This window comes from Betta splendens, chromosome 4 (genome assembly GCF_900634795.4).
Source record: "Betta splendens chromosome 4, fBetSpl5.4, whole genome shotgun sequence".
Lineage (NCBI taxonomy): Eukaryota > Metazoa > Chordata > Actinopteri > Anabantiformes > Osphronemidae > Betta > Betta splendens.
The window spans coordinates 29,039,744-29,067,337 of NC_040884.2; the positions used below are offsets into that span (position 1 = coordinate 29,039,744).

General features: G+C 46.3%; 3 protein-coding genes and 1 long non-coding RNA gene across 8 annotated transcripts; 1 reads left to right on the top strand and 3 right to left on the bottom strand.

Moving 5' to 3' along the window:
* Positions 1-125: 125 nt before the first annotated feature.
* On the bottom strand, positions 126-4,088 carry gpr17 (G protein-coupled receptor 17). Of its 2 annotated transcripts, none has more exons than XM_029145691.3 (2): positions 3,651-4,088; positions 126-2,224 (listed from the first exon to the last, which is right to left on the bottom strand). In XM_029145691.3, the coding sequence occupies exon 2, from the start codon at positions 2,198-2,200 to the stop codon at positions 1,181-1,183; it is 1,020 nt and encodes a 339-aa protein (XP_029001524.1). In that variant the 5' UTR covers positions 2,201-2,224; positions 3,651-4,088; the 3' UTR covers positions 126-1,180. The 2 variants fall into 2 exon arrangements, with proteins under 2 accessions (XP_029001524.1, XP_029001523.1); XM_029145690.3 differs by having other exon boundaries at positions 126-2,208; positions 3,651-4,085.
* A 644-nt stretch (positions 4,089-4,732) lies between these two features.
* Positions 4,733-18,062, bottom strand: LOC114852951 (unconventional myosin-VIIa). 2 transcript variants are annotated; one of them, XM_029145683.3, is made up of 48 exons: positions 17,959-18,062; positions 17,769-17,801; positions 17,578-17,679; positions 17,344-17,496; positions 16,640-16,824; positions 16,334-16,455; positions 16,123-16,265; positions 15,913-16,026; positions 15,690-15,843; positions 15,423-15,499; positions 15,234-15,353; positions 14,858-14,997; positions 14,544-14,754; positions 14,341-14,476; positions 14,083-14,258; positions 13,862-14,002; positions 13,626-13,784; positions 13,449-13,541; positions 13,274-13,368; positions 13,110-13,194; positions 12,813-13,031; positions 12,517-12,726; positions 12,231-12,443; positions 11,983-12,147; positions 11,594-11,893; positions 11,345-11,505; positions 11,142-11,268; positions 10,939-11,058; positions 10,680-10,853; positions 10,371-10,598; positions 10,125-10,292; positions 9,791-9,908; positions 9,454-9,580; positions 9,209-9,375; positions 8,944-9,125; positions 8,735-8,853; positions 8,478-8,632; positions 8,103-8,256; positions 7,710-7,865; positions 7,228-7,333; positions 7,019-7,132; positions 6,851-6,938; positions 6,664-6,770; positions 6,334-6,519; positions 5,848-5,964; positions 5,692-5,775; positions 5,494-5,613; positions 4,733-5,390 (listed from the first exon to the last, which is right to left on the bottom strand). In XM_029145683.3, exons 2-48 carry the CDS (start codon positions 17,784-17,786, stop codon positions 5,295-5,297), a joined length of 6,705 nt encoding a protein of 2,234 aa, XP_029001516.1. In that variant the 5' UTR covers positions 17,787-17,801; positions 17,959-18,062; the 3' UTR covers positions 4,733-5,294. The 2 variants fall into 2 exon arrangements, with proteins under 2 accessions (XP_029001516.1, XP_055364625.1); XM_055508650.1 differs by lacking the exons at positions 17,578-17,679; positions 17,769-17,801; positions 17,959-18,062 and having other exon boundaries at positions 16,640-16,739; positions 17,344-17,476.
* On the top strand, positions 15,831-16,766 carry LOC114852960 (uncharacterized). 2 transcript variants are annotated; one of them, XR_003785480.2, is made up of 3 exons: positions 15,831-15,971; positions 16,153-16,278; positions 16,628-16,766. It is a non-coding gene; the product is annotated as an uncharacterized LOC114852960 (long non-coding RNA). The 2 variants fall into 2 exon arrangements; XR_008694640.1 differs by having other exon boundaries at positions 15,843-15,971; positions 16,150-16,278.
* Positions 18,063-18,705: 643 nt separating the features above from the next.
* On the bottom strand, positions 18,706-25,960 carry sap130a (Sin3A-associated protein a). 2 transcript variants are annotated; one of them, XM_041070555.2, is made up of 20 exons: positions 25,833-25,960; positions 25,490-25,755; positions 24,963-25,130; positions 24,660-24,792; positions 24,445-24,560; positions 24,236-24,360; positions 23,902-24,040; positions 23,725-23,815; positions 23,516-23,620; positions 23,269-23,410; positions 22,799-22,914; positions 22,389-22,682; positions 22,138-22,309; positions 21,641-21,739; positions 21,195-21,553; positions 20,886-21,113; positions 20,672-20,797; positions 20,457-20,557; positions 20,225-20,338; positions 18,706-20,004 (listed from the first exon to the last, which is right to left on the bottom strand). In XM_041070555.2, exons 1-20 carry the CDS (start codon positions 25,942-25,944, stop codon positions 19,846-19,848), a joined length of 3,165 nt encoding a protein of 1,054 aa, XP_040926489.1. In that variant the 5' UTR covers positions 25,945-25,960; the 3' UTR covers positions 18,706-19,845. The 2 variants fall into 2 exon arrangements, with proteins under 2 accessions (XP_040926489.1, XP_029001518.1); XM_029145685.3 differs by having other exon boundaries at positions 20,457-20,560.
* Positions 25,961-27,594: the final 1,634 nt, after the last annotated feature.

Consider the following 27,594-nt stretch of genomic DNA (forward strand, 5'->3'; position numbering starts at 1 on the left):
AAATAGTTTTTGCCACTTTCACAAACTGCCTGTCGAAGTGTCTGACTTGAAGTGAGAGTTAAGACGATGAACACGACTTAACACGGACGTGGAAGTCATAGTCAGTTTCAACACACAACAAGGGAAAGGTTGTCAGCTGACTTCTTTTATATAGAGTAACAGCGTTGAAAAGTAGATAGTATTGATACAAAACATGGAAATGAAAACAGTAAAATTATTATTTTTTACATGTTGAAAGATCTGAGCGCAGTTCCTGTATTGGGTTGAATTGAGTGAGTGAAGCCCATCATGCATAAATAAATGCACAGCATAGAGGAGTTAGCTGCATTAAAAGAATTGATATACACTGAAGATTTGTCATGCAAAACAAAAGCGAAAGGACACAAGTTAACACATTTCAAGTATACATAACAAAGTGGTATGAAATATGAACATTTTAAAAATATATCTTACAACAAACACAAGGTTAAGACCCCAATTGCGGTTTACAGTTTTACAAGTGCTTCCATGACAACATTTCTATCTATGTAATGTCCATTAAGCCATTTGTCTGAGTCTGAGCGTGATTTACTGTCAGACACTTGATGCTGTGGTCATGGCAACGCTTCAGTAAGCTCTTTTACCACCATGTGGACGGAGCCTGATCACCTGCACATGCGGTCAGCGTGTCTGAACGTGGAAAGCTAAATACAGCTAAAAAGCTAAACACAAAAAAGCTAACGAATAAGTATTTAGCACATGTAAAACAGTAACAGGATAAAACATTGGGTACATTTTTGATCAGTCTTTTGGTTTTTGACATAAAAATATCTTTACATCACCTTGAGGTTTGTGTAAAGTAGGAAGTCATCATTCGTTTATTTGCGGCATCATATCTAGAACTAACAATCAGATTATAAATATAAAATGTTTGCCGGCTGCTACTCATCTTATAAGTGCTTTTTATCTCTCCTCGTGTGATGCTTAGTGAACTGACACTCACACGGGTGATTTCAGTGAATGTCTGTGGCAATGGTGGACGCTGGAACTGGACCTGGCGTTGGAGCTGAGGGGAAGATGTGCCACATTAGCTACTTTATTACATGAGGCCACACCTTAAGTGAAACAAAGGCAGCAGCCAGTCAACAGAAGGACCAACTCCAGGTTCTGTTGGTAAAGCATTAGTTTGAGTCCTTCCCCCTCAGAACTCAGACTTGGCGCTGACAGAGCTCTCGTGTGTTCCTTTCAGCTCTCCGCTGGTGGCTCCTGAAACCCCCGCCTTATCCTTGCAAAAGAGCCGAGTTAGAGTCCCGCGGAACTTCTCCGCCCCAAACAGGTAGACGAGCGGGTCCAAGGCCCCGTTCAGGCAGGTGAGCGAGGAGGTGAGGCGGTTGGCCAAACCCAGGCCTCGTCGGGTTTGGCAGGAGACGCCGGGGTGGTTGTAGCCCAGGATGAAGGTGGCCCTGCTCACGTGGTAAGGCAGGAAGCAGACCACGTAGATGAGCATGACCAGGCCAATGGTGCGCAGGGCCCTCAGCTTGAGAGCCGGCTCCAGCCTGGAGCCCCCATTCAGACTGTGAATGATGAGCAGGTAGCAGGACAGCGTGGCCAGAAACGGGGGGGTGAAGGCCACAGCCAGCGAGATCAGAGCGCTGCGCGAGGCCTTCTCTCTGTACAGCTGCAGACAGACCGTTGTGCCGTCCACGTCCGTAGTCTGGTGGGTGAGCAGCAGTGGCGCCATGGAGACGGTCACCAGGGCCCACAGAGAGAAGCTGATGACGTGAGCGTAGCGAGCACGCCGCACCTTCAGTGACCTTACGGCGTGCACCACAGCCAGGTAGCGGTCCCCGGCCACACAGGCCAAGAAGTACAGGCTGGCGTACATGTTGACGTAGAACAGGAAGCCCGCCACCCTGCAGGGCACCTCCCCGAAGGGCCAGTGTCCGCCCGTGAGGTGGTAGGTGGCCCTCAGGGGCAGGATGATCACGTAGGACAGGTCGGCCACGGCCAGGTGTATCAGGAAGACGTTGGCTGGAGAGGAGGCACCGCGCTGGTGGGAGAAGATCCACAGAGCCAGGCTGTTCCCGTTCAGCGCTAGAACGAAGACCAGGATGTAGAAGCATCCGAACAGCGTGTCCTCGGTGGCGGTCTCCACCGCAGCACAGCTCTCTGAAGACTCATTATACAGAAGGGAGGGCAGGGCCGTCGTAGCAGACTCCATGATGGTCTCTGAGGGGAAAGAGGGCTGTTAAAAATGACCAAAATAAAAAAAGAGATGTTGTTAGTATTCAAACAGCAAACTACCTGTGACAGGAAACCAGGCCAACACACACACTGACAAGAGGCAGAGTGTTTGTCACGGTGCCAGCGTTAGAAGGTAACAATAGACGTCAGGCCCAATGCTCACATGCCCTAAGTGGGTAATTACTCCATTCCCACCACAAGTGCTAGGCTTCCTCTGCACTTTCAACTCCAGGAAGTTGTCTAGAGCTTATTAGAGCTGAGGGGCCCTTAAAGTTTCATTTGTCAGAATGAAATCTAGATCTGTTCATTTATAGCTGGACAAACAATAAATCGCAGGGAAAGACTTGTTTTCCTCAAAGATCTGTCATTTGAGGCTTTTATCTGCAAATCGTCCAGACAAATAAGGACCTTTAAACTTCTATAATTCGTTTAAATGCAAATCTCTGGCAGCCTTTGGATCCTTTCCTCTACGTGACCATTTAATGTTTAATCTTCGCCACACTGACCCACACATATCCCAGCATTCCTCTGAGGATCGTAAAGTGATTCTTCATCCCAGCTATTTAGACACACCTCAAAACTGACCAGCCGCTCCCATGTCCCTCTCCCATTGTCCTCTGCTCTTCTTTTTTTTGTTGCTTCCTCCCCAACATCTACCCAAACATCAGTGGGTGTGAACAGCTTGGGCTGGAATTAATTAAACTCCAAAACAATGCAGGTTGTTTCTCAAACTTTCATTTTGGAACTTGTAACGCATTCAAGAACAACATAAAACCACACGCAACATCTGTAGCTGAAGGGAGGTTCCCACATGTACAGTGCAGATTCACCAAACACTGGACTGAAAACTACATGACTAACAAAAACCCAAAAGCACTGCTTGTCCCACTCTCACCCCATTTTTAGCAGCCTACCATCCAGACTTCTTGCCCATTTGGAACCAGCCAGATGTAGCGAGTGTGTCCTGCGAATCCCCCTGAACCCCAACAATGGAGGCTGTTTCTCAGCCAAGGCTCAGGATCGCAAGCCCCTCCTGCCACTCATACAAGAAAAGGTCTGAAATCCCAGCAGGGATAAGAAACGCAGAAATGCACAACTGAGGAGACAAGCTCCGGATCCCAGAGGGATAATGTAGGAGACAATCGTGAAACATGCCGTCATCCCAGCGATTAGTCTGCAGCTCGCTGCAGGTGAGGAGCATCTTGCTCTAGCTCTGGCAGCTAAAATGTAGTTAGTGGTTTAAATGTGAGAGCAACGTCACATTCACTTTAAAGAACTGCTTCTCAATATAATAATCTGCAATAGGTACATGATAAATATTACTAAATGCCATTATCTTTTTAACCAATAGTGGATCAAATTAGGGAAGATGAAATTAAATGTAACTCTGCATTTTATTCAAATTGAAGGGAGAAATAAAGACTTACCCGAGCTCCGGCTTGTTTCAGAGGGCGCCCAAACAGACAGAACACTTGTCCGATTATGGAACTGTTCACTCAGAAGAGTTACGCAGCAGTTGCATATGGAGCAAAGTGAAGACTGAGGGTCCGTCCGCTGAGCTGTGGAAGAACAGAAGCCCTGACATAAAGAATGCTGTCCTCTAACCCCCCTGTCGCTCCCTCAAGATGTTCTTGGGAATGAGACTGTAGCTCTTTTTGTGCCTCAACAAATTTGATAACAGAACGGGAGTCCCGATGGGAGCCTTTCGTTTGAACCTTGACCCCACCCTTTCTTTCTCCGTCCCCTCCTCGTCAGAGAGCCACTTGTGTGCTCCACAATAGCCTGAGTCAGAATAAGCAGCACTTTCTAGCAGCGGGGAGAAGAATGGCATGCCTCAGTCGCAGAGACTCCTGGAGTATGACTCCATGGAAACCAGCCTAGTGGCGCAGCGCGCGCCTCTACCGCGAACTCCCACCCTCCCACTGATAGATAGAAGATGGACTGTGTAGTTAATGGAGCAGTCTATGACTGAAGTCTTAGAGATGATCTTTTGTCGATGGGCTGTTTTAAAGAGGGCCCCATACCCTATAGGAAAGCCCATGAAAAACAAGAGAAGCAAGGGAGGAGGGGGGGGGGTCGTAGGAAACAGAGGCCCTTGTTGGGCGCTCGCCTCCTGGGGGCCATCCTGAATTGGAATGCCCAAAATAATCAGTTGCATAGCCATCAGACAGATGTGGAGAAAAGAGCCACTGGCAGGAGAGGGATAATATTTCATTCATCCGAGGGCCTCACAGCTGTGTGTCAGACACATCGTCTCTTTCTCTTTTCTGCAGCATCCTCATGCTAATGCTATTCTCCAGACGTCAAAGGAGCTACTATCAGCGCAGCCTCGACACCACCACACTGTTAATCCACAGCCAACCGCTAATTGGGGGGAAGCTCCCCACTTTTGTTGGGCTCCGCCGCGCTCTCTGTAGCGCGTCTCATAAGCCCCAAGCAAAAACATTGGCTTGCTATCACAAATATATCTGTCGCGCTGCTGATGTGGGCGACTCAGTAGAAAAGAGGCAATAAAACCCATCACCCTTGACTGAGAGAATAGTTTAATTGCTATAACGGAAATCATTTCTCAACAATGAACGTTTTCTCATCTCAAAGCAAGAATCACTGGTTAAAATGTTCCCTGGAGAGAACTAAGGAGCAATATCTTGACAGACATGTCAGTAGTTCTACATAGATATCTGCACTAACACATGCGTTTAATTTCATTCCACTCATCAAGACTTCAGACAACACTATAATATAATGTTGTGTGTCATGTGCAAAAAGTGATGATTCTCAAAATGCAGTTCCCTTTCCACAAATACATGATTAAACTTCAATAAATATGTAGAACAAATATTCCTGTGCAGCTCCAAAACTGTTTTATTTTCTGAAGACACCTCTCATATCTGTAAACATAAATCATTGCAAACAACACTGTTGTCACTGATACTAATTTCTGTCCTCAGTGCACCATCCTGCACAGATTTCCTTTAACTTACTGCAGAGCACAAATAAATTCGAGCACTTTCAGAAACAGAAAAACGATCTTGCTCTGTCTCTTCAGGTAGGTTAAAGCCTGTCGCTGCTCAGATGTTGAAGCGCTGGCCTCTGGTCTGCGCTGGCCTCCGGTCTCTGAGGTACATGTTGACATAGGAGGTTATGAGATCGTCCATCTTGTAACCCTTTTAAAGAGAAGATTGAGATGTGAAGCCAAAGGAAATGGAAAAGCACACTTTCAATTAGCTGAGCTGAGAGTCGAGCCTCGTGTGTGATCACGGTTCTTACCAGTGAGGTTTCACACAGGAATTTGCTGCCTTTGACTAAGTTACCGATAGTCATGTGAAAATAGGTGCTTCCACTGCACCAGCTGGCGATGCGGTTGAAGGGGTGATTGGCCAAAACATCCTTTGCAAAGACAAGTTAGGGTTAAAAGTGAAAAGTTAGGTAAGCGAGTTGCATCGAAGCACTCAGTCTTTTTTCCACCTTGGTTTTTGGATGGATGATGGTGAGTCCTTGCTTGCTGATGGCGATGCGGACGATGTCTGGGAAATTAGGCTCTGATGTTTGCTGAAAAGACAGTGGAACTAGTACCGCCAACCTAAAAGAAAGCGTGAAGGCAAGTAGGAGTGCGGTTCTCACCTTTACTTCGAAGAACGCACAGCCGAATGTTGGCCAGCGGCTGACGGCCTTCAGAAAGGCCACCTTGGTCTCCTCAGCAGTCATACCGGCCTGTTTGTTATAACAGGCAACAATATTCTGAAAATGAGAAAAATATAATCACACTGTCATAATGAGCTCTTTGTCAACACTTTCCCCTCCGCGTTTCACAGCGTAAATGAGGTTAATGATTTTCCAACTTCCCCACTGCCCTCAGGCAAAACTGTCAGCAGGCCCACATAGATCACAGCGACGCCGTAAAACACGCACAGCACAATATGAAATGTCTGGGAACGACTGTGGGAGGAAACGCAGGGAGCGGAGAGATGACGTGACCTTTACATCAGGGCGTTTCTCCTCACCACAAAGCTTAGTCGAGGCTCCTTAAATTTTTTTTCTCTTTGTATATTATTCCTAAACACCTAATGTTTTCTCATATAGAGCCAAAGCGTCTTCATGAATGCAAACCTTCTTCCATTCGTTTTCAGACATGACCTTCAACTGGTCAACAGGCACCAGCTCCTTCAGCATCTTGGGAACCATTGTTAGTTGATTCTTATCATTGTTGGTCTTTATCCTGAAGAGAAGAGTTGCAATGTTGATCATTTCCTCCTTGGTGCAAACATGGTAACCTCTTAGATACTTGGGCATTTCCTGGAAGAAAGAAGATTATTGAATAGGTTTACAAAATGAGGTGAACTTTGACCCTTTAAAGCAGGTTTTCTACAAACAAAAAAAGAAACTAAGTAACAAGGATGGAAAATATAGGGCCCTCTCCTGACCGACATTCAAAAGTACCTGAGGGAAATGGAAGATAAGATCGGCCTGTGCGTCTCTGCCAGGGATCACGTTAAACCACAACTTCCTCATGAAGAACACATGGTACGATATGCTGACTGGCCCACCTGAGAAGCGTGTGGACATACAAACAGGTCAATGTTGTCAATGCATCCGTTGCTCCTCAAATCATAAGATGTGCCGTTACCATCTTTAATCCTCTTAGCTCTCTTGGACCAGTCAGTGATTTGTCTCAGACTATCAAAGAAGTAGTCGGTGTCATTCAAACTTAGGACCTGTAATAAGAAGAATTACTGTTTTTTTTTTAAAACCAGCAGGTTGGTTAATCATGAAAAGGTTCTAAGCTGAGCTCAACCTTGTCATCGGTTTTCACAAAAATGCTGAAGCCGTCCGCTGAGGCCAGATTGAGCTTGTTGGCGATGTTCAGGATGAGGTCCTTGATCCTGGTGTTGGTCGCTACCTCAAATACCTGGAGACAGACAGGCAGGCAGCAACACTGGCATCACTGGACGAGTATGTGATTTGAAGTGTTACGCGACCTACAGGCTCCGGTTCACACAGTACCTCGTCTGTGTCGTTGGGGAAGTTGATTTTGTGGAAGATCTGGGTGCTGTTTTGCTGGATGGCGTCTAACTCCACCTGGTGCGGCGGGAGCTTCCTGGGCTCCATCCTACACAGAGAATAAATGGTTTGCTGTGTGATTTTGCTTTGACTTGGTTATTTTGCTACCAGGTCACAGACTGAGCTCAGACGATGCCACATGTATGAAGGAGGATAGACATAATAGGGCCTCTCATCAGCCGGGTTGTTGTGCTGTAGGTAAATTAGGTTTATTTATAGAGCAGACTGTGCAAATACTGGCTGATCACTTCACTCTGACATTTCATCTTCTCACGCTGGGCCCAAACTGGGTTAGAATGTTGCAACGGCTCCGTGTTCGTCTACAAGCAACATTATCTGCTCTATTTGGATCGCGTAGCAGCTGTGCACACTCTCTAATTGTCATTGTGTGGTCAGGAATGTATAACGCAGCGTGCCGGCCCGACCTCAGGGAGCTCTGGAGCCGCTTCAGACAGTCGGAGGCTAGCGGCTGTTTGCGTCGGGTCTCCAGGAAGCGCTGAGCGTGTTTCAGAAGAGTCTGGCTGGGGGGAAACAGGCCACAGCAGAGCCACAGCAGCTGCCAGCCCTGCTCCATGCTGAACCTACGTGACGGACGAGGCAACATTTACACCCACGCATTGTTTATAATTAAATCCACCTTAATCATTTTACTTCTTCTTTATGTTTCCTATTATCTCAACAGACAAAAACATTCACTCGAGCAACATCAATGCACAATTCGGGCTCAGTTTAACATTATTTCTTCTGTAAACCAATATGCTCATAATTAGCTTAAAACCTAAGCATTTGAAATAGTGATGGTGCAAGAAATACAATACCGATTGTTATTGCTTGTCATTTGCTTCATGATCTGGCAGTAGATCTCATCCCTCAGGGCCTCGTGTTGAGTGGCAGGGCCAAAGATCTGGTCAGTGAGCTCCAGGGGACTCTGCATCTGCTTGGAGGGGTAATCTCCCATGTACTTCAGGATGGGTGCACAGCAGTCAAGGGTGGATAAAAGAACTGGGACCGGCCTTACTAGCTGGTAATGCTGTGGATGCGTTTAGCTTGTTTGGTTGGGGGGCTGAGCCAAAGATCTGATCTTAGATCTTAGATTAGTGCAGAGACGTCGCTGGACCACGTCTCTTGTCTAAATCCGGATACATAGGTAGTAAATATATACTAAAGCTCACATTTCATTGTGTGAAGGATATCTGTGAAGGCCAGACAGGCACTGTGGCTGACCTCTGCGTTTCCTAACAGCTTCTTCAGGAGCGGCTGGCGGATGGGCTCCCTGGAGTTAGCCCACAGCCTCTCGGGTGCAGCGTTCCTGGAAATCACCTGGCGGCTCACGTCCTTAATGGGCTGCCTGCAGGGTCAGAGAGCAAGACACAGACCGCCCGCTCCAGTCAGCGCAGTTACGTGAGTGTTCCCCCGGCCAACGTGGAGAAGCTGGTGTATTTTTAGCAACCTGAAGTACTGGACGGAGAACTCCTTGAGCGTGGCGGGAGCCAGTCTCTCCATTGTGCCCGTTTCCTTGTGTGCTTGTATGATGTCCTTCCTCTGGTTTGGAGACATGTTGAGCAGGCTCTGAAATAAAAAGCATCATCACGTTATACCCCACGTAACCAGGGCATCAAGGTTCAGTCCAGTAAAGACACACCAGCGACGTCTCCGTACCATGACCTCGTAGGTGGGTTTGCTGAGTGTGGGAAGGATCAAGATGGCCTCGATCGGGACGGCCCCCGTTCTTCTCGTGCTCTCGGTTTGGCCCTTCACCCAGCCTCGCTGCGGGGAGAACTCATCGTCTTTGATGAGTGTAATGAGGTCCCCTTTCTTGAAGCTGAGGAATGTGGGGTCATCTGGGAAGGAAGTCATCGGTCATTTAGCAGTTAGCATGAATAGTCATTTAGCAGTTAGCATGAATGGCACCAGGTCCCCTCACCTTGTGTGTCAGCGTCCTTCAGGGCCACGGCGTACTGAGAGCGCTCCGTCAGGCCGCTGAGGAACATGGTGATCAGCTCATACATGTCCTCAGTGGTGGAGCCACTTAGAGTGAAGTCCCCTTTCAGAGTGCGCAGACACACCGCCTGACCCGTCCCCTTGACCTCCCTGAGGGTGCAACCCTACGCGTTAGCACTACGCTATAGAACATACCTCTGTACCTGGACCACTGACTGCCGACTGTACCTTATGGTGTTGACTCCTGTCACTTCAGGGAAGGAGAGCTGCAGGAGCCTCTTCTCCTTTTCATCCAAGAATGTGATACCAGTCCAGTTTATGGCTACAATGAACTTGCTCTTTGGCAGTGGAGGGCCTAGATCATTCATAAACAGAAGAATAGAACAGTCCAATAAATCAAAGAGGCACGAGGAGACCGTCTCTGTCCAGCAATCTGGCACATGCTAATGTAATTTTATCAGTATTTTAAACTGTTGCAAAGGTTCTATTAACATAATCTATAATTCATATTATTTCAATAACCCGAAATAAAGATGCCTGACACTTCTGACTAATAGATCCTTACCTGACACTTTGGAAACTTCAAAGAACCTGGAGAAGAACATGGGCCACTTCTCCCTGGCGTAGTCAACCATCTCTGCCTTTACTGAATCTGCCTTTTGGCCTGAACTCAAATATGGAGCCTGGAAGAAATACACAGAACATGAATTCACACAGACGCAATAGGCATTTTATTGCTTTTATTGCTAATTTTCATGTTAAATAAGTTCATGTTAAACAATAATTGTTTATCACTCTTAATAAGGTGGTACTTAAGGAATAGGTTTGCAACCTTAATAACCATAACAACGTATTGATTAAAATTTCACTGTAAAGCTCTGACACAGGGCACGGCTGACCTGAGCGTGAGCAGCGCCGACCATTTGGAGCCATTTGGCCTCTGACTTGGCCTCCAGCAGAGAGTTGTTGATGCACTCCTGAACGGCTTCCCTCACACGGCTCGCGCTGCCGTCGGAGCCGTGCTGGATGTACAGATGTTTGGCCGCGAGCTGAACAAAGTCATCCTCCTGCGAACATGAAACATGGACAAAGGGTAACGTCTACAAGTAGAGAAAGAGCAGGAGCTTCGTTGAGCTGACAGATACCTTTTCACTCTGGTACTCTCCGAACTTCAGACCATGGATGATCTGCTTGTATATGAGGTCGGTGCTGATCAGGTCCTCCTTACAGTCATGCCAGGGGGTGAAGACCTCCTTGCGGAAGAAGAGGCGCCAGGGAGCGTGCTGCTCCTGCCCTCCTTTCCTCTTCACCTCCTGTTCACACTGGGAGATGGCGTCCATCACATGCTCTCGCCCACCGCCCAGAGCCCACACCTTCAGGACAGGTTAACGCCTTAGCGTTGGGTGTCTAAAGTGACATTTGTTCATGTACAGTGTTGTGATGAGACTGCTAACCTTTTCGTACAAGGCCACATAAAGAGAAAAGCCAAACGTGTCTTTAAGTTTGACTTTGTTGGAGAGAAGCTGGCAGATTTCTTTTGAGGTAGATGCAGAGTCAACAGGCACGTTGATGGAGCGTCCGTCCATCAGTGTCACCGACACGACCATGGGCTTCTTGGTCTTGGTTGCCTATTACAGAGAAATGATTAGTTGGTGTTTCCTCTGGGCTCTTTGGATGCTGTGAACAGCAGGAACACATGCGTATCTGAAGTACCTGCAGCTCCAGCCAGGCCGGAGGCTCCCCTCGCATCCCATTCATCACTGTGCGCCGCAGTCTCTCGGCGCAGTAGTCGGAGTAGCCTGCCGGAGCGGAACGGATGAAGCTCTGGAGGTACTGCAGGGACGAGAGTGAAAAGGTTTGGGTCAAACAGCAAAAGGGGAATTCTGTTGACGCCTGAGCAGAACTACCTTACTTACCTTTATAAAGCGCTCAGTTGGAGGGAAAATGCCCAAACACAGGGACAACAGGATCCAACCGCGGAAATAGCTGTTCCGATTGTTGTTATCCTGGAGCTGCTTGCAGATCTGACAATAAATCTCATCTCTAAACGGGTAAAGCGGGAAATGCTGTTAAATAATGACAAAAAGTTAAAAAAGAGAGTTAATGCTGATTATTATACCTGAGGTCACGTCTGAAGATGGCGTAACCCACAATAATGTGGAGCTTCTCCAGAGAGGTCAGAGGACGGTCCAGGGTGGGCTCCTCCCCACTCATGACATTGCTGTTCTCCTTCACAGTGTCCAGAGTGGGAGGCCTGGCCACTGCAGTCAGATCATCAGACTGGCAGAGACAAGAATGTCAAAGCTTCATGAATAAATGAAGGAGTCGGCACCGATTCAGTCAGCATGTACACGGGTTTCCACTTCACCTCCTCCATGATGACCGAAGGTTTCCTGAAGCTCGAGGCCGGTTTTTGGAGGCCGTTTTCCTGAACAGCGAACGGTTTTCGGTTCCTGGACAGCATGTCGGTGAATGTGGATCCCTTCCTTGGCCGAGCGCCTCCGTCTGGTACGGTGTACGCCCTCGGGTTCGGAGCCGACTCCCCGCCTGGAACGGCAGCTTTCTTGCTTTTTGTCAGAAGGTCTGTGAACACAGAGCCCTTCCTGGTTTGTGCCGGCTGCTCTGGAACGGCGGCGGGTTGTGCTGCTTTGTTGTTCCTTAGGATCCTCTAAAATCAACACAAACGATATCTTTTCAGTCTAGAAGAAAGTACTGTTCACGTGCAATAAAAGGAAATAATATATAAAAGTGATTTACCTGATCCAGCCCCACCATGTGGCTGAGGCGCCTGTCCTTTCGGGAGATGAGCTCCTGTGGCAGATTGCGGATCTGTGTGGAGGCTCCTCTGACTTGAACCTGCCTCTTTGGTTCAGGAAGGTCTCCCATGAACCTCAGTATAATCCACCACACTGTCAGTGAAGCCTGGTGAAAAACAAAACATGGCATAAATGTGATTTAAGCTTGCAGTCAAGATCAAAATAAATAAAGAGGCCCAAGACAAGCACCAGAACGTCCTCCTCATCCTCATGATAGAGCAGCGGCTGCTGAAGCCTTTGGCGGATGTGGGTGTAGGACGCTGCCCCCTGGAAGTACATGGAAGCGAATTTGGAGAAGGAGTACTCATCCAGGTCGTCATAGTCTTCTTTGGGAAGGTCTTCCTCCATGGGGAGGTCATCAATGTCGATCTCCTCCATAACCGTCCTTTTTCTGTCAAAGTTCTGAAAACACAAGCACTCGTTAATGCAGCGAAAGTCAGTCCAGAGGGATGTGCCGGACGTTTGACGCGCACACCTCAAATCCCACAGGTGCCTGTCCCTCCTGTCCTCCAACCATCGCGGGCAGGAAGCCAAAGATGCTGTCCACCATCTCCTGGTCCGTGATGGATTCGGACCGGGCTTTGGTCTCCATCTCCCGCTTCTGCCTCAGCACTTCCTCCAAGCGCTGCTGTCGCTCCAATGCTGCACGGCGTTCCTCCTCTTTCTCCCTAGCAGAGAGGTACATCTGGAGACAACAACAGGAGATCAGGTCTCCACACAAGCAGCATATGGCACCTTAGCAGAAGGATGGGAATCAGCGGTGGACCCTACGTCTCTTTTGATCTTCTGCAGAGCTCGTCGTGCCAGCATGCCCCGGGTGTGCGCCTGCAGGAGGACCACGGCGGCTCTCTTGCGTTTCCACTCCTTCCTGGCAACGTATCCTCGGGCTTGGGCCTGCAGCACCACGGCCGCCTGCCGCTGCTTCTTATAGTGGACGTGCAGCTGACGGGAGCGGACCTGCGCCTGCAGCCTGGCAAAGCCCAGCTGGACCTGGTTGAGGATTATTGTACCATAGGTATTTCAAAAGCACTTTGGGTTTGCTATATGCTGATATATTCGGTGACTCACCACTTTGTACAGTTTTCTGCCTTTGTGGCCTCTCCAGTGCTTCTGGATGACGAGTGCCGCTGCCCTTTTCCTCAGGAACTGTTTTCTTTAAAAGACATAAACCCAGACATGAAATTTGTGTCACACCTGCAGCCGATTCAACAGACTTTTTCCTCGTACTGCACCTGTATTTGTGGCCTCTCAGTACTTTTTGGATTAAAACTGCTTTGGTGTTCAGTGCTTTCATGCGCTCCAGCTCAAGGGTGGTGTCATGGAAGTCCTGTTGGAAAACAGCAGCAAGTGTAGCTGTCCGTCTAACCTGAAATTGGAATCATAAAATGCTTTTGTGCGTGTTCACACCTTCAGGAATATCTTGGTCTTGCCAGTCTTCCAGTCCCCCTCCCCAGCAAGCACAGTCTCACAGATGCTCTGGCAGCATTTCTCTTTGCTTTCCTGTCGAAATAAAACACACACCGTCAACGAAAAATGGCTCCTCGTGTGGTGCTCAAAAACATTTCCTTACACTGTGCAACTCACTGTCTTGGGATCACAGAGTGATGATCTGAGAAGGGCCCGGTAGCGCTGGAGGAACTCATCGAAGGTGTAGCGTACTGGATACCCAGCTTTCCGGATCTTGATGGTTTCCATCATTCCGGAGTAACGGAGCTGCCGTATGCACAGCTCCCTGTCAAACAGCTGGCACACACAAAAATAGTTTTGGTTCGGTTGCATATACATTTTATGGAGGTTCACTGAGTTCAAGCTTTAATTACCATGGGCTTCTTGAAGTCATTGGGTTTAATGCAGCGTATGAAATAGGGCTGGCACGCAGTCAGTGTTTTCATCAGGGAGTCCAGAGACTGGCGGAACTGGCCGGCCAGCGTTGGGACGCGCTTCTTGGTGTCGGTGGTTTGCTGTCAGACACAAACACACGTCAAACTGCGAGCGAGTCGCTGCGAGACTGATCCTCGCTGTGTCTGATGCTGACACTGACCCGGAGGCTGTTCTTGGGCGTGTGGAGGGTGAGCCTGGGGTTGTTGCTGCTCTTGTTCGTGTTGGTGTTCAGGGACAGCTCGTTTTGAAAAGCCTGTTTGAGCAGTTTGTTGGTTGACGTCTCCACCAGCTGAATGAGATCAGAGCTGAGCGCATCGCGGTTTTTCTCCAGGAAACCTTCAAAATGAGACGAAACAGACGAGAACGTCACACACAACGTGGCACCAGAACTGTTTGTCGAGTTTCAAACTAAAAATACCTTTTGAATCGTAGTAGACCTCTCCAGCAAAATGGCATATTCCAAACTGTGTCTCGTAGTTGTTCTTAGGGGACACGTAGATCTTGCCTTTGCCGTGGACCTGATTCATCTTTTGAAGAAGAGTGTTGTCTGTGCCCTGAAAATGAGGAAAGGGTTAAACTATGCTTGGCTTTGTCACAAGAGACGGGAACAAGGATAGAAACCTGTGGGAAGTTGCTTTCTTCATCAATAAGCGCCAGCATGTTCATGGGCTTGCTCGCGAGCACGTCCAGGGTGCTTTGGTTGTCTTTGTAGTCGATGTGCTTCCAGACGATGTTCTCTCGGGCGTACTCCTCCTGCTCCAGCTTGAAAACGTGCCGGACAAAGAACTGCTGCAGCTGCTCGTTGGCGTAGTTGATGCACAGCTGCTCAAAGCTGCATCAGCAGCACAAAAGAGAAGATTGATGAGGGCTTTGAGCCAATTCAATAATGGTGCCCTGCAACTGGGCCCTAAACAGCAAAGCGATGGGCTGCCGACCTGTTTATCTTGAAGTTCTCAAAGCCAAAGATGTCCAGCAGGCCGATCGAGTGCCGAGCCTCGTCGGCGTCCTCGTCCGCTTTGTGAATGACAGAGTTTATTTTGTCAACGACCCAGATGAAAAGTCTTCCATAAATCGCCTGAACAAAGACAGAGGATAATAAATATTGCATGGTAGCACACACTGCACCAACAAACCAACACTATCTCACTATTATGACATTTGACCCAGATCATGTATGTTAATAAATTTAATGTTATTCCTATGATAGCATAGTAACATGCCAACATTAGCATTCATTCAGAGGGAGTTTGATAAAATGTTCTATACTGTTCTTTTCCTTTAGGTGAACGCATGACTTGTGTTTCTATGTACTTTGACGAAGGCGTCACGTCCGTCCACAGCCTGAGCGCAGGTCAAAGACTTGGTCACACTTTCCCTAGCGGTCATGAAGGAGCGCTGAGTCAGGGCTTTCTCCAGCACTTTAGGGTCCACCTACGCAGACGCAGACAAACATCATCTCTGCTCTCCACTGGTTGGTTTGACTCGAGTTCAGGTTCGTACCTCCAGAAGCTGACTGGCCATGTTGAAGTGGGAGGATTTGAGGATGTCAGAGCCCTCCAGGTTGTTCACTATGGTCCCTAAACATAAGCAAGTCAAAATGTTATGCTTTTCAGATTTATATTAATGCACTGATCCACATACATGTTTATCTCAAAGATTCTGTTAAGCAGGATGGACACTTCTTTGATCCATCCAGTTGCCACCTTTGAGATAAAATTGACACAGATGAATAAGACACACTATTTAATTGTGTAGCACTGATCTTACCCTCAAAGTCAATGTTTCCCAGGTGAAGTATAGCAGCGAGCAGTTTGGAGATTTCCCAGGAGTCATTCTCTTTGAACATGAGGATCTTCATAGCTGAGCGGAAGTGGGCATATTCCTTAATATCATCACGGCCGTCGCAGCTGGTGCAGTTTCCCTGGTGATACAACAACTTGTTTACTTGTTTAGACCAGCATGCAACTTTACAAGCCATCATTGTCCGTACCATGGTCAGGTAGTTGTACTGTGCAGCGTTCCCAAGGGACAGAATCTTCTTCTGCTCAGGTGACATGCCCATCAACATGTAGTAGAAGACGTGGTAGTTCCTCTCCTCTGGGGCCTGCATGTGAACACGCATGTGTTTTATCACAAGACAGCCTCACTTGAACCCTGATCCTGTCCCTGTATATGTGATATTAGCGACAGGTTCACCCACCTGACGACAAACTCTGCTTTTCTCCAGCAGGTACTGCTCAATACGGGCTCCTTCGATGGCTCCGCCCTTGGTGAAGTTGATGTCAATGTACTTCCCAAAGCGACTGGAGTTGTCATTACGGATGGTTTTGGCGTTACCAAAGGCTGAAAGGAAAACGTATGTTAAACCCACGCGAAGGAGGTCGACCCTTATGTCAGTGTGTCGCTCATACCCTCCAGGATGGGGTTCGCTTCAAGAATCTGCTGCTCTATCCACGAGTGCTGGCCGCTCACCGCAGCCAGGAACTGCAGCATCAGCTTAGTGCTTTCTGTTTTTCCTGCTCCTGACTCTCCACTGATGGGAAAAACAAAGAATTCTGTACTTCCTTTAATTTGTCCAGGAGAAATTCCACCCAAAAAACGGTTTAGATCACATCAGCAGCCCCTTCGCTTGCAATGTAATCTCTTCTATATCATATATAGAATATATATATCAACTATGTTGAGCCTGAGCTTCTTGTTCTCAGACATCAACACACCTGATGACGCAGCACTGGCTCTTTCGGTTGCGCCGCATGTTGAAGAAGCAGCTGTCGGCGATGGCGAAGACGTGCGGCGGCAGTTCACCCAGCCGTCGATCTGTGTACATGTGCACATGCTCAGTGGTGTAAATGGGCAGCAGCTGGTAAGGGTTGACTGCAACCAGAATGGAGCCTGTGTACGTCTTTAAACAGAGAGGGATGTTAACCGTCACACAGAGGGACGTTTGACAAGTGCATGTGTGTGTGTGTAAGCGAAATAAACGCGCTGTTGTCAGCACACAGAGCCCCCCGACCCCGGCGCCCTCTTATTCGCCACAGCAGCAAAGCGTGAGATATGTTCTAAACATGATTCACTGCATTTGAGCATTTCATGGATGGATTATAACAATAAAATCTGCTGCTGTGGACCATCATACGGCAGTCATGTGCATCATTAGGGAACATTGGTCTTTGTGTTTCTGCCTCCTGCTTTCATTATATTTACACACATAAAATAGCCTCAGTCTTAATTCAACACAGCTGTGATACAGACACGCTCTTTTGACAGAGTCTCATTCGTCTCTGTGGAGACAAACAGCACTGTTGTAAACCACCGGGCAAAGTCTGAGACAGACAAGTATTTACAGCAAGGGAGGACGTAGCAGGTTATAGACGTCATAAAACTGATTGGTTATCTCAGAACCCAGGGAAAAGAAACCTACATAGATGGTGCCCTCTTTGTGCCGGACCAGGAGGTTGCGGAGAAGCCCCGCCTCGTTGAGGTCGCCCAGCCTTATCATGTCGTCCACACCCTTCACAGAAGTGGGGTGCATGGGCCGGACGCTCCCCTCTTTCTTCTTCTTGAGCTTGTGCTCCTGAGTACGTATGTCAGAAATAAGTGAAACGAACCGAAGGCCAACTCTGATTTCCCTGAATGTGCGACAGGATGTTTGTACCTTTCCTTCATCGTCGATCAGTTGAAGCTGTCCCGTGTCTGTCACCTTGACCTCTGCCCCGATCGGCACCTCAGCACCAGTGTCCACCCACACGAAGTCGCCCTAGAAAACAAAGGAGCCATAAACGAACCAGCGCTGAAGAACTTTAGAATTACGTTTGAGACAAAATTTACAGTTAATTAAATAATTACCTTGCTCAAATGCAGCATGACAGAAATGTAGATCTGACAAGATGTACAAATTTAAGTCAGTTAATATATTACGTATAAACAGATAAGAAACTGTCTTAAAAAGTACATTATTAGACAAAATTTGAAATTCTTCTTTCACACTTTTAGTCATCTTAGAACAAAATGAGCTTTGCTTTTAATAATCACTTACCTGACAACAGTAGCTTCTAGTGAGTAGAAGCAGCAGCTGCTGCAGCGAGGAGCCCTTTCCTTGAATAACTACAAAGCAGGAAGAAGAGCTGTTTCCCAGCAAACACCCATTTATGGCCCTTTGACTTTGCTCCTGTCAAGGTAGAGCCAAGCAGTGTCACTTACTATCAGACTCCAGGCTGACACAGAAGCTCAGTTTATGTGGTTACTCCATATCTGATGTTACTGATGATGACGACATAGTATCTTAAAACTTTTGAAATAAATGTTTTTCCACCTAAAATGAAGTCCTGGAAAAGAAATTCTGTTCAAAGAAGAAAGGAATCATCTAAGTGTGACAAAGCCACTACTGCTGATTCATAAATCCAGCTGTCGCAGGTCAGGTGCTGCAAACACATGTACCTGGAGGCAATTATGTTGTAAACTACAGATAGTGGAGAGGAACAACTGACCTCACTTACAGCTATCTGAGCTTTACATTAGTTATCAAAATAGCTCATACAGAATATGACGTTCAAATTCAAGAGATTGAAGACAAATTAACGTGATCATACATATCTGGGTTGAATATGTTGTATCTGTTCAAGTTATACTTTATTCTAAAGGTAAAGCTTAATTAATCCCATTATCCATGATAACACTGCAATGTCGTCATTCTCACACAAACTGATTTCTTTATGTCATCAGCTTGGTTTCATTTCATGAATTGAACTGCGTGTCATTGATGACATAAAAACTGTGCACCCTGTATTGTTTTAGTATCTTTACTATAATTACACAGACAAAAACCATGTACAATAGCTGAATGTTTCAGGCTCACCTCATGTCATAATACCATTATTTTTTACACTCACAAAAATGAAGCGGCGCAAGTCACACGGCACAACATGTTTCATCGAGTACAAAATTTGAAAAGAACCAGGTCAATGGAAAAAAATCAAAAGCACATTTACAGTGATTCACATCATCTGCCTGCCACTGTAATCCTACGAGGTCACTCGTCTTCTTTCCTACGGAAACCAAATCAAAGTAACCAAATGACAGATTAACTGCATGACTCGTGGCAGCTCTACGCGTTTTAACTTTCAGACAGCCAACTCAACCTTCGAAAAGGACAATTCTCCTTTGAGGGCATTTTTGTACATGAAATCAATTAAATTTGCCACATTTCACTTGTCCTTTATGAAAAACTACATTAACCTAATATTCCAATACATTCTGGAGTACATCTAAACTTGGTGGCTGATAGCGAATAATTTACCCACACCAGAAAAATCAAATCAACTCAAAAAATGCAGGTAGAGGAAGTTTGAAGAAACAGTGAGTCTAACCTGACCGTCTTGTGTTTGAATAGTAGCTTAAGAATATTGTGACAGAGTGTGGAGCCACTTTCGCAGGTCTTTGTCCGTTTCAGTGAGAAAATGAAGGCACAGATTAAATGAAAAGAGCACAATTGAGATTAGGCTATAGTTTGATAAAGGACTCCTTTGAAATGCTTTCAACTCCACATTCCACCCTGGCTCATTCTTTGTAATGGAAATACTTCCATGACTCCTGGGGATTTACTGCACATGCAAATAGTGGAAAACGTCACAGAAATACAACATGGCAGTTTTAAATATTGTCTAGAAGGAAGCGGACAAAACTACGTTAGTAAAAATGGTTTGTGGGGTATTTAGAAACAGAAAAAACAGGGGTGCTTAATATGCGCACGGTGTCTGTTCCTGATGGGCTTCTTGATGCCCTCGGGTCACTTTTTCTCTGTCCGGCATGTAGGGAGGGTGCTTGTGATTGTATGCAGCAAATCATAGCACCAAATTCTGAGCAGCTCCTTCATGGCCTCCATAGAGGAGATGGCGATGGTTGTGGACAGAACAGCAGGTCCAGATTACGCACGTTCTTTGCGCTTAAGTTTGGAGGACTTCTTGACTGCGCCGTTCTTGTTGAGCAGCTTCAGCACTTTCTCCTTGTGGTCGAGGACTTTCATCATGGTGTCTCTGGCCTCTGTCACTTGGTCCATCACCAACTTACAGCGCTGCATGTTACCCTGACACATAACACAATGTGGTATCATTTCTGAGAATACTATATAACCAGCCTAAGAGACTGAAAGTCTTTGAAGCTGACTTTTTATTTACACTCTCTGTCAGTTGCTGTATGCATGCAGAGACCAAATGCAGTTGAATAGCTTGTTTATCTTACCACATATGTCAAACTGACTATTTCTGGCTCGATCTTATTATTTCAAACAACAGAGCACACCTCACCTGTATGAGTTCGTTAATTCGGTGCAGATCATCATCAGCGCCCGCCCTCTTCTTTGGAATCAGGCCCTCTTGAAGGTTGGAAAGGCGGCTGTAGACGTCATGCTCCAAACTCGACTTGAGATAAAGTAACAAACAAATCAAAAATCTAAACAAATGCAGCTTAAACTAATGTCACCAGTTATTGTGAAAGGAGAAAAAATACTATGTAGAGCGATATAAGCTGTCTACATACCAGCTGCCTCAGCTGTGCAGCACACAGATGAATTTTCCAGCCTTGTGCTCTGCATGCGACTCCTCTCTGATTCGCCATATCCTGTAGGGTGCCCTTTTTTTCTTCTAACAAAGATTTAATTTATTATTATGTTGTTATTATTAAAGAGAAAAAAAAATCATCCTTCTCATTATTTGTTCTCTTTAGCTGAACGTCTGCAGGCATAAGCTACTAACCTTTGACCCGGATATCGCTGTACCTCTGGAAATGGTGGTAGGCAGCCTTCCAGGGATTACGATACTGTCGCAAAAGCGTAACAGGAGGGCGAGGTCTGACTGGCACATAACGCACTCCTTCTTCATCTAAAATACAATAACAAGGATGAAGCATGGCAGCGCAGACAGCATCCTGATCAGAACCACAAAAAAATCAGTAGATTTCTCTACATACCAACATACTCCCTGGGTGGAGATTCACGGCGCTCGGCCCTGCCAGTAATGGCCCTGCCTGTGGCCTTCTCTTCATCTGTGCTGTTGGTCTCGACCATTTCACTCTCCTCTGTAGAAATAACATGTTGCTGCTTGCGGGGCTTCTTCCTTGGGGAAGCTCCAGGGATCAGCTCTCCTGTGGTAGGAGCTGGGGTAAGGGCAGGAGCTGACGACAAGGTTGCATTGGGGTCTGTGGGAGATAAATACACAGTTCACACATCTGTAGGCTTCTACTTACATATGGTGTTTAACTGCTCATATAACAACATACCTGGTTGTGAGGTGTCCATGGTCTCCGCCTCCTGTTTGATTTTCACATCTGGACATGCAGAGCTGGCAGCACAGGCCGCTGTGCTACTCGCTGCAGGCTGAGTGGGAGAGGCCACAGTGTTGGCCATTGAAGCAGGGACAGCAGGCGTCACAGCCATTGCAGCAGGCAAGGCTGAGAGGACAGTGGAGGGCTGGGAAGGAGGCACAGGCCCCGGTGTGGCAAGCATAGTGGGGATGGCTTGGACAAGGTGCTGGGTGTTAGAGGACATGGCCTGCTCTCCTCCCTGAGAAGGCAGTGCTTCCACTGTAGCCATGACAGGAGGGGCCACCGCCATGTGAACCTCAGGTTTGGGTTTTACACTTAGAAATAAAAAAACAAAATGTTTTATAGACTATGGACTTGGAACAGATGTAAACATGGATGTGACTGATGGGACAGAAGCTCACCCTGCAGGCCGGGGAGATCCTGCTCCTCTCACACCAGTCTCAATCCTGCCACTGTTGGCTTCACTGGGTTGGGCAGGAATCAGGTTCTTACGAACGCAACTAAAACACAAAGGAATGCATTACATCAACCATTTGGACCTTGTACAAGACTTTATTTATTTTTTTAGTTTGCTCGTAAAATCTAATGCTCATCCTGACTGAGAATTTGCAACTAGCTAAACCTGAGTACAGAGCAGCCTATATTTAGGTTTTAAAGTTGTGGTTTAAAAAGCAGGTCATAAATGGGTGTGCCATAATATGGTAAATACTAATACTACAGAAGTTTTTTATATTAAACTCCACAGAAAAATAAGGGACAAAGGCTACTTGCATTAGCATATTTGTAGTGAAATGGTATCGCAAACTACTAAAACCACTGTATAATGCTTTTAAAGCTATTAAAACAATCCCTCTGTCCATTCTAAGACCACTATCTCACATACTAGGGTTACACTCACCTTTCATTAGCAGGCTTTTTGCGGAGAATGCTGGGTCTTGGGGAGGAGACCAGGGTGGGAGTTCCTCCTACTCCTCCCTGGGGGTGTGCTTGCACCATGGTGGCTACTGGTTGCGTGGTGCTGAATGTGGTGCTGATGGGACTGGCTACAAAGCCATCAGCTAAGACGACTCCTGAATGAAGTAAAACATCGTTTATCAAAAGGCCAACACGTTGTATAAGAATTAACAACAGTGGATAAACAGTCATTACCAGGTTTAGCTTCAGTTTGCGGTTGTTGCGGTTGCTGCTGAGTGACTATAGGTGCCTGCTGTATCCCCTGTGTGGCAATTGGTGCAGATGTGTGCAGGCCCTGCACTCCTATCGGTGTCGGCTGAATGCCCTGAGCAGCAATTGGTACCGGCTGGATTCCTTGCGTGCTGATTTGTGCAGAGGGCAGACCAATCCGATCCACTGCCATCAGCTGCATGTGGTTTAAATGGACAGTTGTTGCCACACCAACACCAGGCTGGGTGGGCAGTGCTGAACTGGGTGCTTGAGGAGTAACTTACAGGAAGGGGTAAAAATAACATTCACTATATTTCACCCAATTTCAGTGTTTCAACAAAAGGTTTCATTTAAACAAATATTAAAAGTTTAAAATGACTTCAAATGACACTTACCAGGATACTGGCGGATGGTGGATACAGAGCTGGTGATGGGGGTGTAGGTGTGTGTCAGAGGGTACGATGAGGAGTAGGCCGGCAGGTAATACTGGAACTGCACGGGCACCGAAGGCCTTAGAAAGACAACAGTCAGCAATAATACAGCTCCAAGCAAAAACAAACAAACAAACACAATCATCAGTTTGTGACAGGAGGCATAAAACAACACTTGCCTATTTTTTAATAAATCATTTACTTTGCCAATTACACTCATTTGAATTACTAAAACTACACATGCAACTGAAGAGAAATGAAAAATAGAAACAGATATGTTTACAGAAATAAAGATGCAGATTACTGCCAGTTTAACACTTTAACACACTTTACCACAGATCATATGTGTCTTCTATACTTCAAACGAATGTACTTTTTGGTTAATAACAATTTCCTCATACCATGTATCAGGGTATCGCACATGTTGTGCTCACCTGTTGTCACTTCTGGCTTCCATGGTCACAGGGTTAGGAGATGACCTGTGGCCTGCCAAAGGGATGAGGTTGGGTCTTTCTCCCGTGTAGTCAGGCTGCACACGGGACGAAGAGTGGGTAATAGGCTGAGGGACCACTTTAGCTGAAAAAGGAACAAAAAAAAAAAAAGGTTTCAAGATGCTGCAAACTTTAACACCTACTACCTATGAATCTCAAACAGTGTTGAAAACTAGTACAAACAGCTTACCAACAGGTATGGTAGAGGTGGTCACTGCTGTAGCATGGGAGGAGTGTGAGGCCATTGTCATTGTGACAATAGTGCTACTGGTCATTTGGGTATGTGGTATAGAGCCTAAATATAAAGTAAATAAAATTAAGAACAATATTGGCAAGTTGACTTCCAACTTTCATTTAAAGGACCTTTGTTCTATGCATAATAACTAATTAATATAGTACCTATTGCGGTGGTTGATGGCACAGTGTTTGTGGCAACAATTGGTGCCACAGTTGCTGCAGCTACTGGTGTTACAGTGCTGAAGATGGGCTTCTGTGGGGTACAAATGATGCAAATCTTACGTCACAAAGTAAATGACCGTTTATTCGTTTTGTAGATAGCCATCAAGAAACAGAAACCTGCGTCATGGTGTGTGGAGGCTGAGCCTTTTGACCTCCAATCGCAGGATGTGACGGCAGTGTGATCCGTGTGGCGGTGTCACGGGACGTCTGAGGCCTCTGGACGGTGGCAGGGGAATGAATAGTCAATGAGGGGCGACTGAAAAAGACAACAACAACAACAGAAAAATTACCAAATGAGGAAACTAAAGATTCATAGATGGACTAAACAGGTCATAGATTAAACTGGAGCTGTCTCAATGCCATAACCACCATCAGTTACTTGGTCTGATATTATCCTACCATACTCATACTCACTTATTTCTTACACATGCAATCAAATTATTGTGCTTACCCATGTGCCCCCTCTGCTGAGTGTGTAACAGATGGATTGATGACTGGGGACTGTGTTCTAGTAGCAGAAATGGGGGCCACCACAGTTGGAAGCACGGGAGTAGATGTTGTTACAGCAGGGCGAGACTGAAAACAAAGACAAATGAGCCTGTTACTAACAATGCTTTGAAATGCCTGATAGAATTCATATACTTGTTGTAAGAAAAGTACCTGAATAGTCTGGTGGATTATATGCTGCACTGTGGGCTGTCCAGGGCCTGCACTTGCTCCAGTGGCTGGCCGCAGGACAGTTTTAGTGCTAGACATAACAGCAGCAGCAGCAGCCCCTGCAGGACAAGAATCCACAGGCATATAAACATATAAATGGACCTTTGTAAAGATAAGCAAGAATTGGGACTGGCATGCCATCAGCACAATATGATTACCTCGAGGTAAATGAGATGTGAAAGTCTGGGGAGGGACTGTAGGGGGCCCGATCAATGTAGGTGCACTGCCTCTAATGATCTGTATGTTGGGTAGATTGGCTGGCACCAGATGGTGAAGATTGCTGGAGTGGCCCTAAAACACAATAAAGAATGTGTGAAATATATAAAAGTGATTATAAAAAATTACATCATTTTAGTGGAACAAGGAAGTACTGAGATCCCTTCCCTTTGTTGGCAATAATGTATTTAAAAAAAAATCACATTTACTAAAGCCAATATACACTGACAGAAACAGTTACTCACCTGCTGACCACTGATGGTTGCCACAGGAATAGTGGGGGTTGTGGCAATCGTGCTTTCTATGGTGACAGTAATGTGGCTGGGCACCTTGGAGGGCAGGGGGATATGAGCCTGGTTGGAAGCTGGTGCTGGGGCAATGAGACGACTTGGCATAGGTGGCTTGAGGACAGCCTTGTTAAAAAAAAAAACACAAAAGAAAACATTGTCTCAAGGAATCGTGTTTCCGAGGAGCTGAAGCATGACTGAAACTGTTTTTCTTTAACCTTACAAACGGAAATTCTATCCGTAGTCCTAACTCCATTCGAACAACTGGTTCAGCTGAGCTTTACACATCTTCCAACGCAATCTAGCTTGAACACATGGTTTCAGTGAAAGTTTACTATTTTACAACTACATCAAGTAGTAGATTGTGCTAAGAGATTTTTTTCAGTCAGGCACATTCATCTTACAGTTAGATAGTAAGGATAGCACATATTGTAGTGTAACTATTCACACAAGGCATGTTGAACAGTAACAGACATAATTGTCACCTTCATCTGCCCCTCAGTGAGGACTGTAGGCTGCCCCTGTGTGTGGTGGACAGAGGCGGCAGGTACAGTCACAGGCGGGCCAGGCTGAATAGGAACAGCCTGTGGAGCAGCTTGTGGCTGGCTGTGCGTTTGGACTTGTGGGTAAGGTCTGACCACCATCGTCTCCTGCTTGTCATCTCTGAACGCCAAGGTTCCCCCACCACCAGTCTGTGAATGGTCCTGCTGCCCGTGATCAGTATCCCGATTGCTGTCTCCTTCTGCTCCAGCTATTGAAAACAATTGGTCAGCACAGAATCTCAGACATCTTCCTCACCAACCTGCAAGTTCAGTGACAGGACGATACCTGGTGTATTTGATGGCTGACTGACAGATACAAGATTTCCAGCTGCAGGGATCTGAGATGCTCCGCCACTGGAAGCAGGCAGAACGTGTCGGGGGAACTGCTGGGAACTCATGTCAACTATTTACGACCTAAAACATCAGTAAAGGTACACATTTAAACCCGCACTTCGTTAATTGCATTTTAGATGACTTTGAAACGAGTACCATCGTGTCAACAACACAAGCCCATCGGTTTAACTCTCAACAGGCAGCGCGGCGTCGTAAACAGGCTAAAGCGGGTCTATACATATACACGGGATCAGTTAGCAAAGCGACCCTCACGTCGAACGAAGAATGTATAAAAATGCGCGTCCGTATGAAAACATTTAAGACATTTCTCAAATAGGCGTAATCCTTTGCAAACTGACCGACAACTGTAATGTTGCTAAGCAGATACCAAGTTATTGTCCAGGCAAAATGTCTTAATAACGTACTTTTCGAATTGAAATGACCACAATCGATACGTGCTCAGACAATATTTACGGTGTCCGGTGCATTAATTTGGGTATTGGTAAAACTAAAAAGCTACCATGTTAGCTCGGTGTCTAAGCTAGCAGAAAGCTAACACAAAATCGCTAACACTGTTGCCCCTGTTCTTCCCCTGTTAAATCTCTAAGTTTCTAAAGACTACAACAGCATGTACTTCGTATAGTGCAAATTAACGAGCACTACTGAGTAGATGTGTAAACATTACCGTATAAAAGGGTTACTGGGCAATGGTCGTTGTGTGGATTATTTTTTTTCCATTCGTCTTTTCTTTTTTCCAACATGTAAGCCGGAAGAACGCTCAAAGAGAACAGCACATCCCTGCTTCACTCTACCAATCCGAGAGAAGAGTCCCAGCTCGCTGACCAATCAGAGCTCTGCAAATGTTATGACCAACCTACACTTACACCAGGGACGGACAATCGCGAGGGACCGTCATAACAGGCAACATCGTGGTCACATGGTCAATGTTGGCACTAGGGCGCAACCATGGGGAGCAGGGAATAAACAAAAGCATTGGCCAGTGGTAGAAGTACAAAAACAAAAATACTAAGGCGTTAACAAACGTGGGGGGTGCAGTAAGACAGAATCGGTAGCGTTGCATTGCAATGATCTGTATGATCCAGACTAACTTAATTTATTGTAAACAATCACAAACAGCATTTTTACGGACGCATGTCGTAGCCGTAAGTGACGTTTACGTCTCTTAACTCTTTCCGTATGCGTTCCCTTAAAAAGCGGTTCATTAAATAGTTTGCCATCACACAAAAAAAACTAGGTTATGTACATTGTGAAGTTTTGGGGAGGAGACAGCTGTGGGTCACGTGACAGCCATTTTGCAGGTCGTAGCAGTCCGCAGAGAGTCTCCCGCTTTTACAAACTGTAACCCAAAGCCCTGGCTGGGCTGTACTGCGACTGAGCCCCGCCCTTTCCATTGGGGTTTCTGTAAAGCCTGCGAGCAGCCACTAGAGGTCACTAACCACTCATAAACATAACAGACTACGACTTTGAAGCGCGTGGCACCAATTTGTTGAGTTTTCATAGCCCTATTTAGAAATTATAATTACACGTGTTGCATTAGTTTCTAAGTGTAACAAACCAAGAAAACAGACACGAGAGACAAGTAAAAGATTGGACATGCAGAAATAGGTTAAAAAAGACACATGGTTGTTTGACCTGACAAATTAGTTTTAATCAGCGTATTCTCTGAGCAAAACAAAATTTACACTAAATACATA

Bases quoted from the DNA above. Each gene is read 5' to 3' on its own strand.
- LOC114852951 (XM_029145683.3), bottom strand. The intron at 13,195-13,273 runs GTGCAGTACGAG...TGTCTTTTAAAG, and splicing joins CTGAGAGGCCACAAATACAG to AAAACAGTTCCTGAGGAAAA. The intron at 5,614-5,691 runs GTGGAAAAAAGA...GTCTTTGCAAAG, and splicing joins TCATCCATCCAAAAACCAAG to GATGTTTTGGCCAATCACCC.
- sap130a (XM_029145685.3), bottom strand. From the start codon at position 25,944: ATGAGTTCCCAGCAGTTCCCCCGACACGTTCTGCCTGCTTCCAGTGGC. The intron at 24,561-24,659 runs GTAATCATATTG...CTTGTCCTGCAG, and splicing joins CACATCTCATTTACCTCGAG to GGGCTGCTGCTGCTGCTGTT. The intron at 20,339-20,456 runs GTATGTAGACAG...CTTTATCTCAAG, and splicing joins CTGCACAGCTGAGGCAGCTG to TCGAGTTTGGAGCATGACGT.
- gpr17 (XM_029145691.3), bottom strand. From the start codon at position 2,200: ATGGAGTCTGCTACGACGGCCCTGCCCTCCCTTCTGTATAATGAGTCT.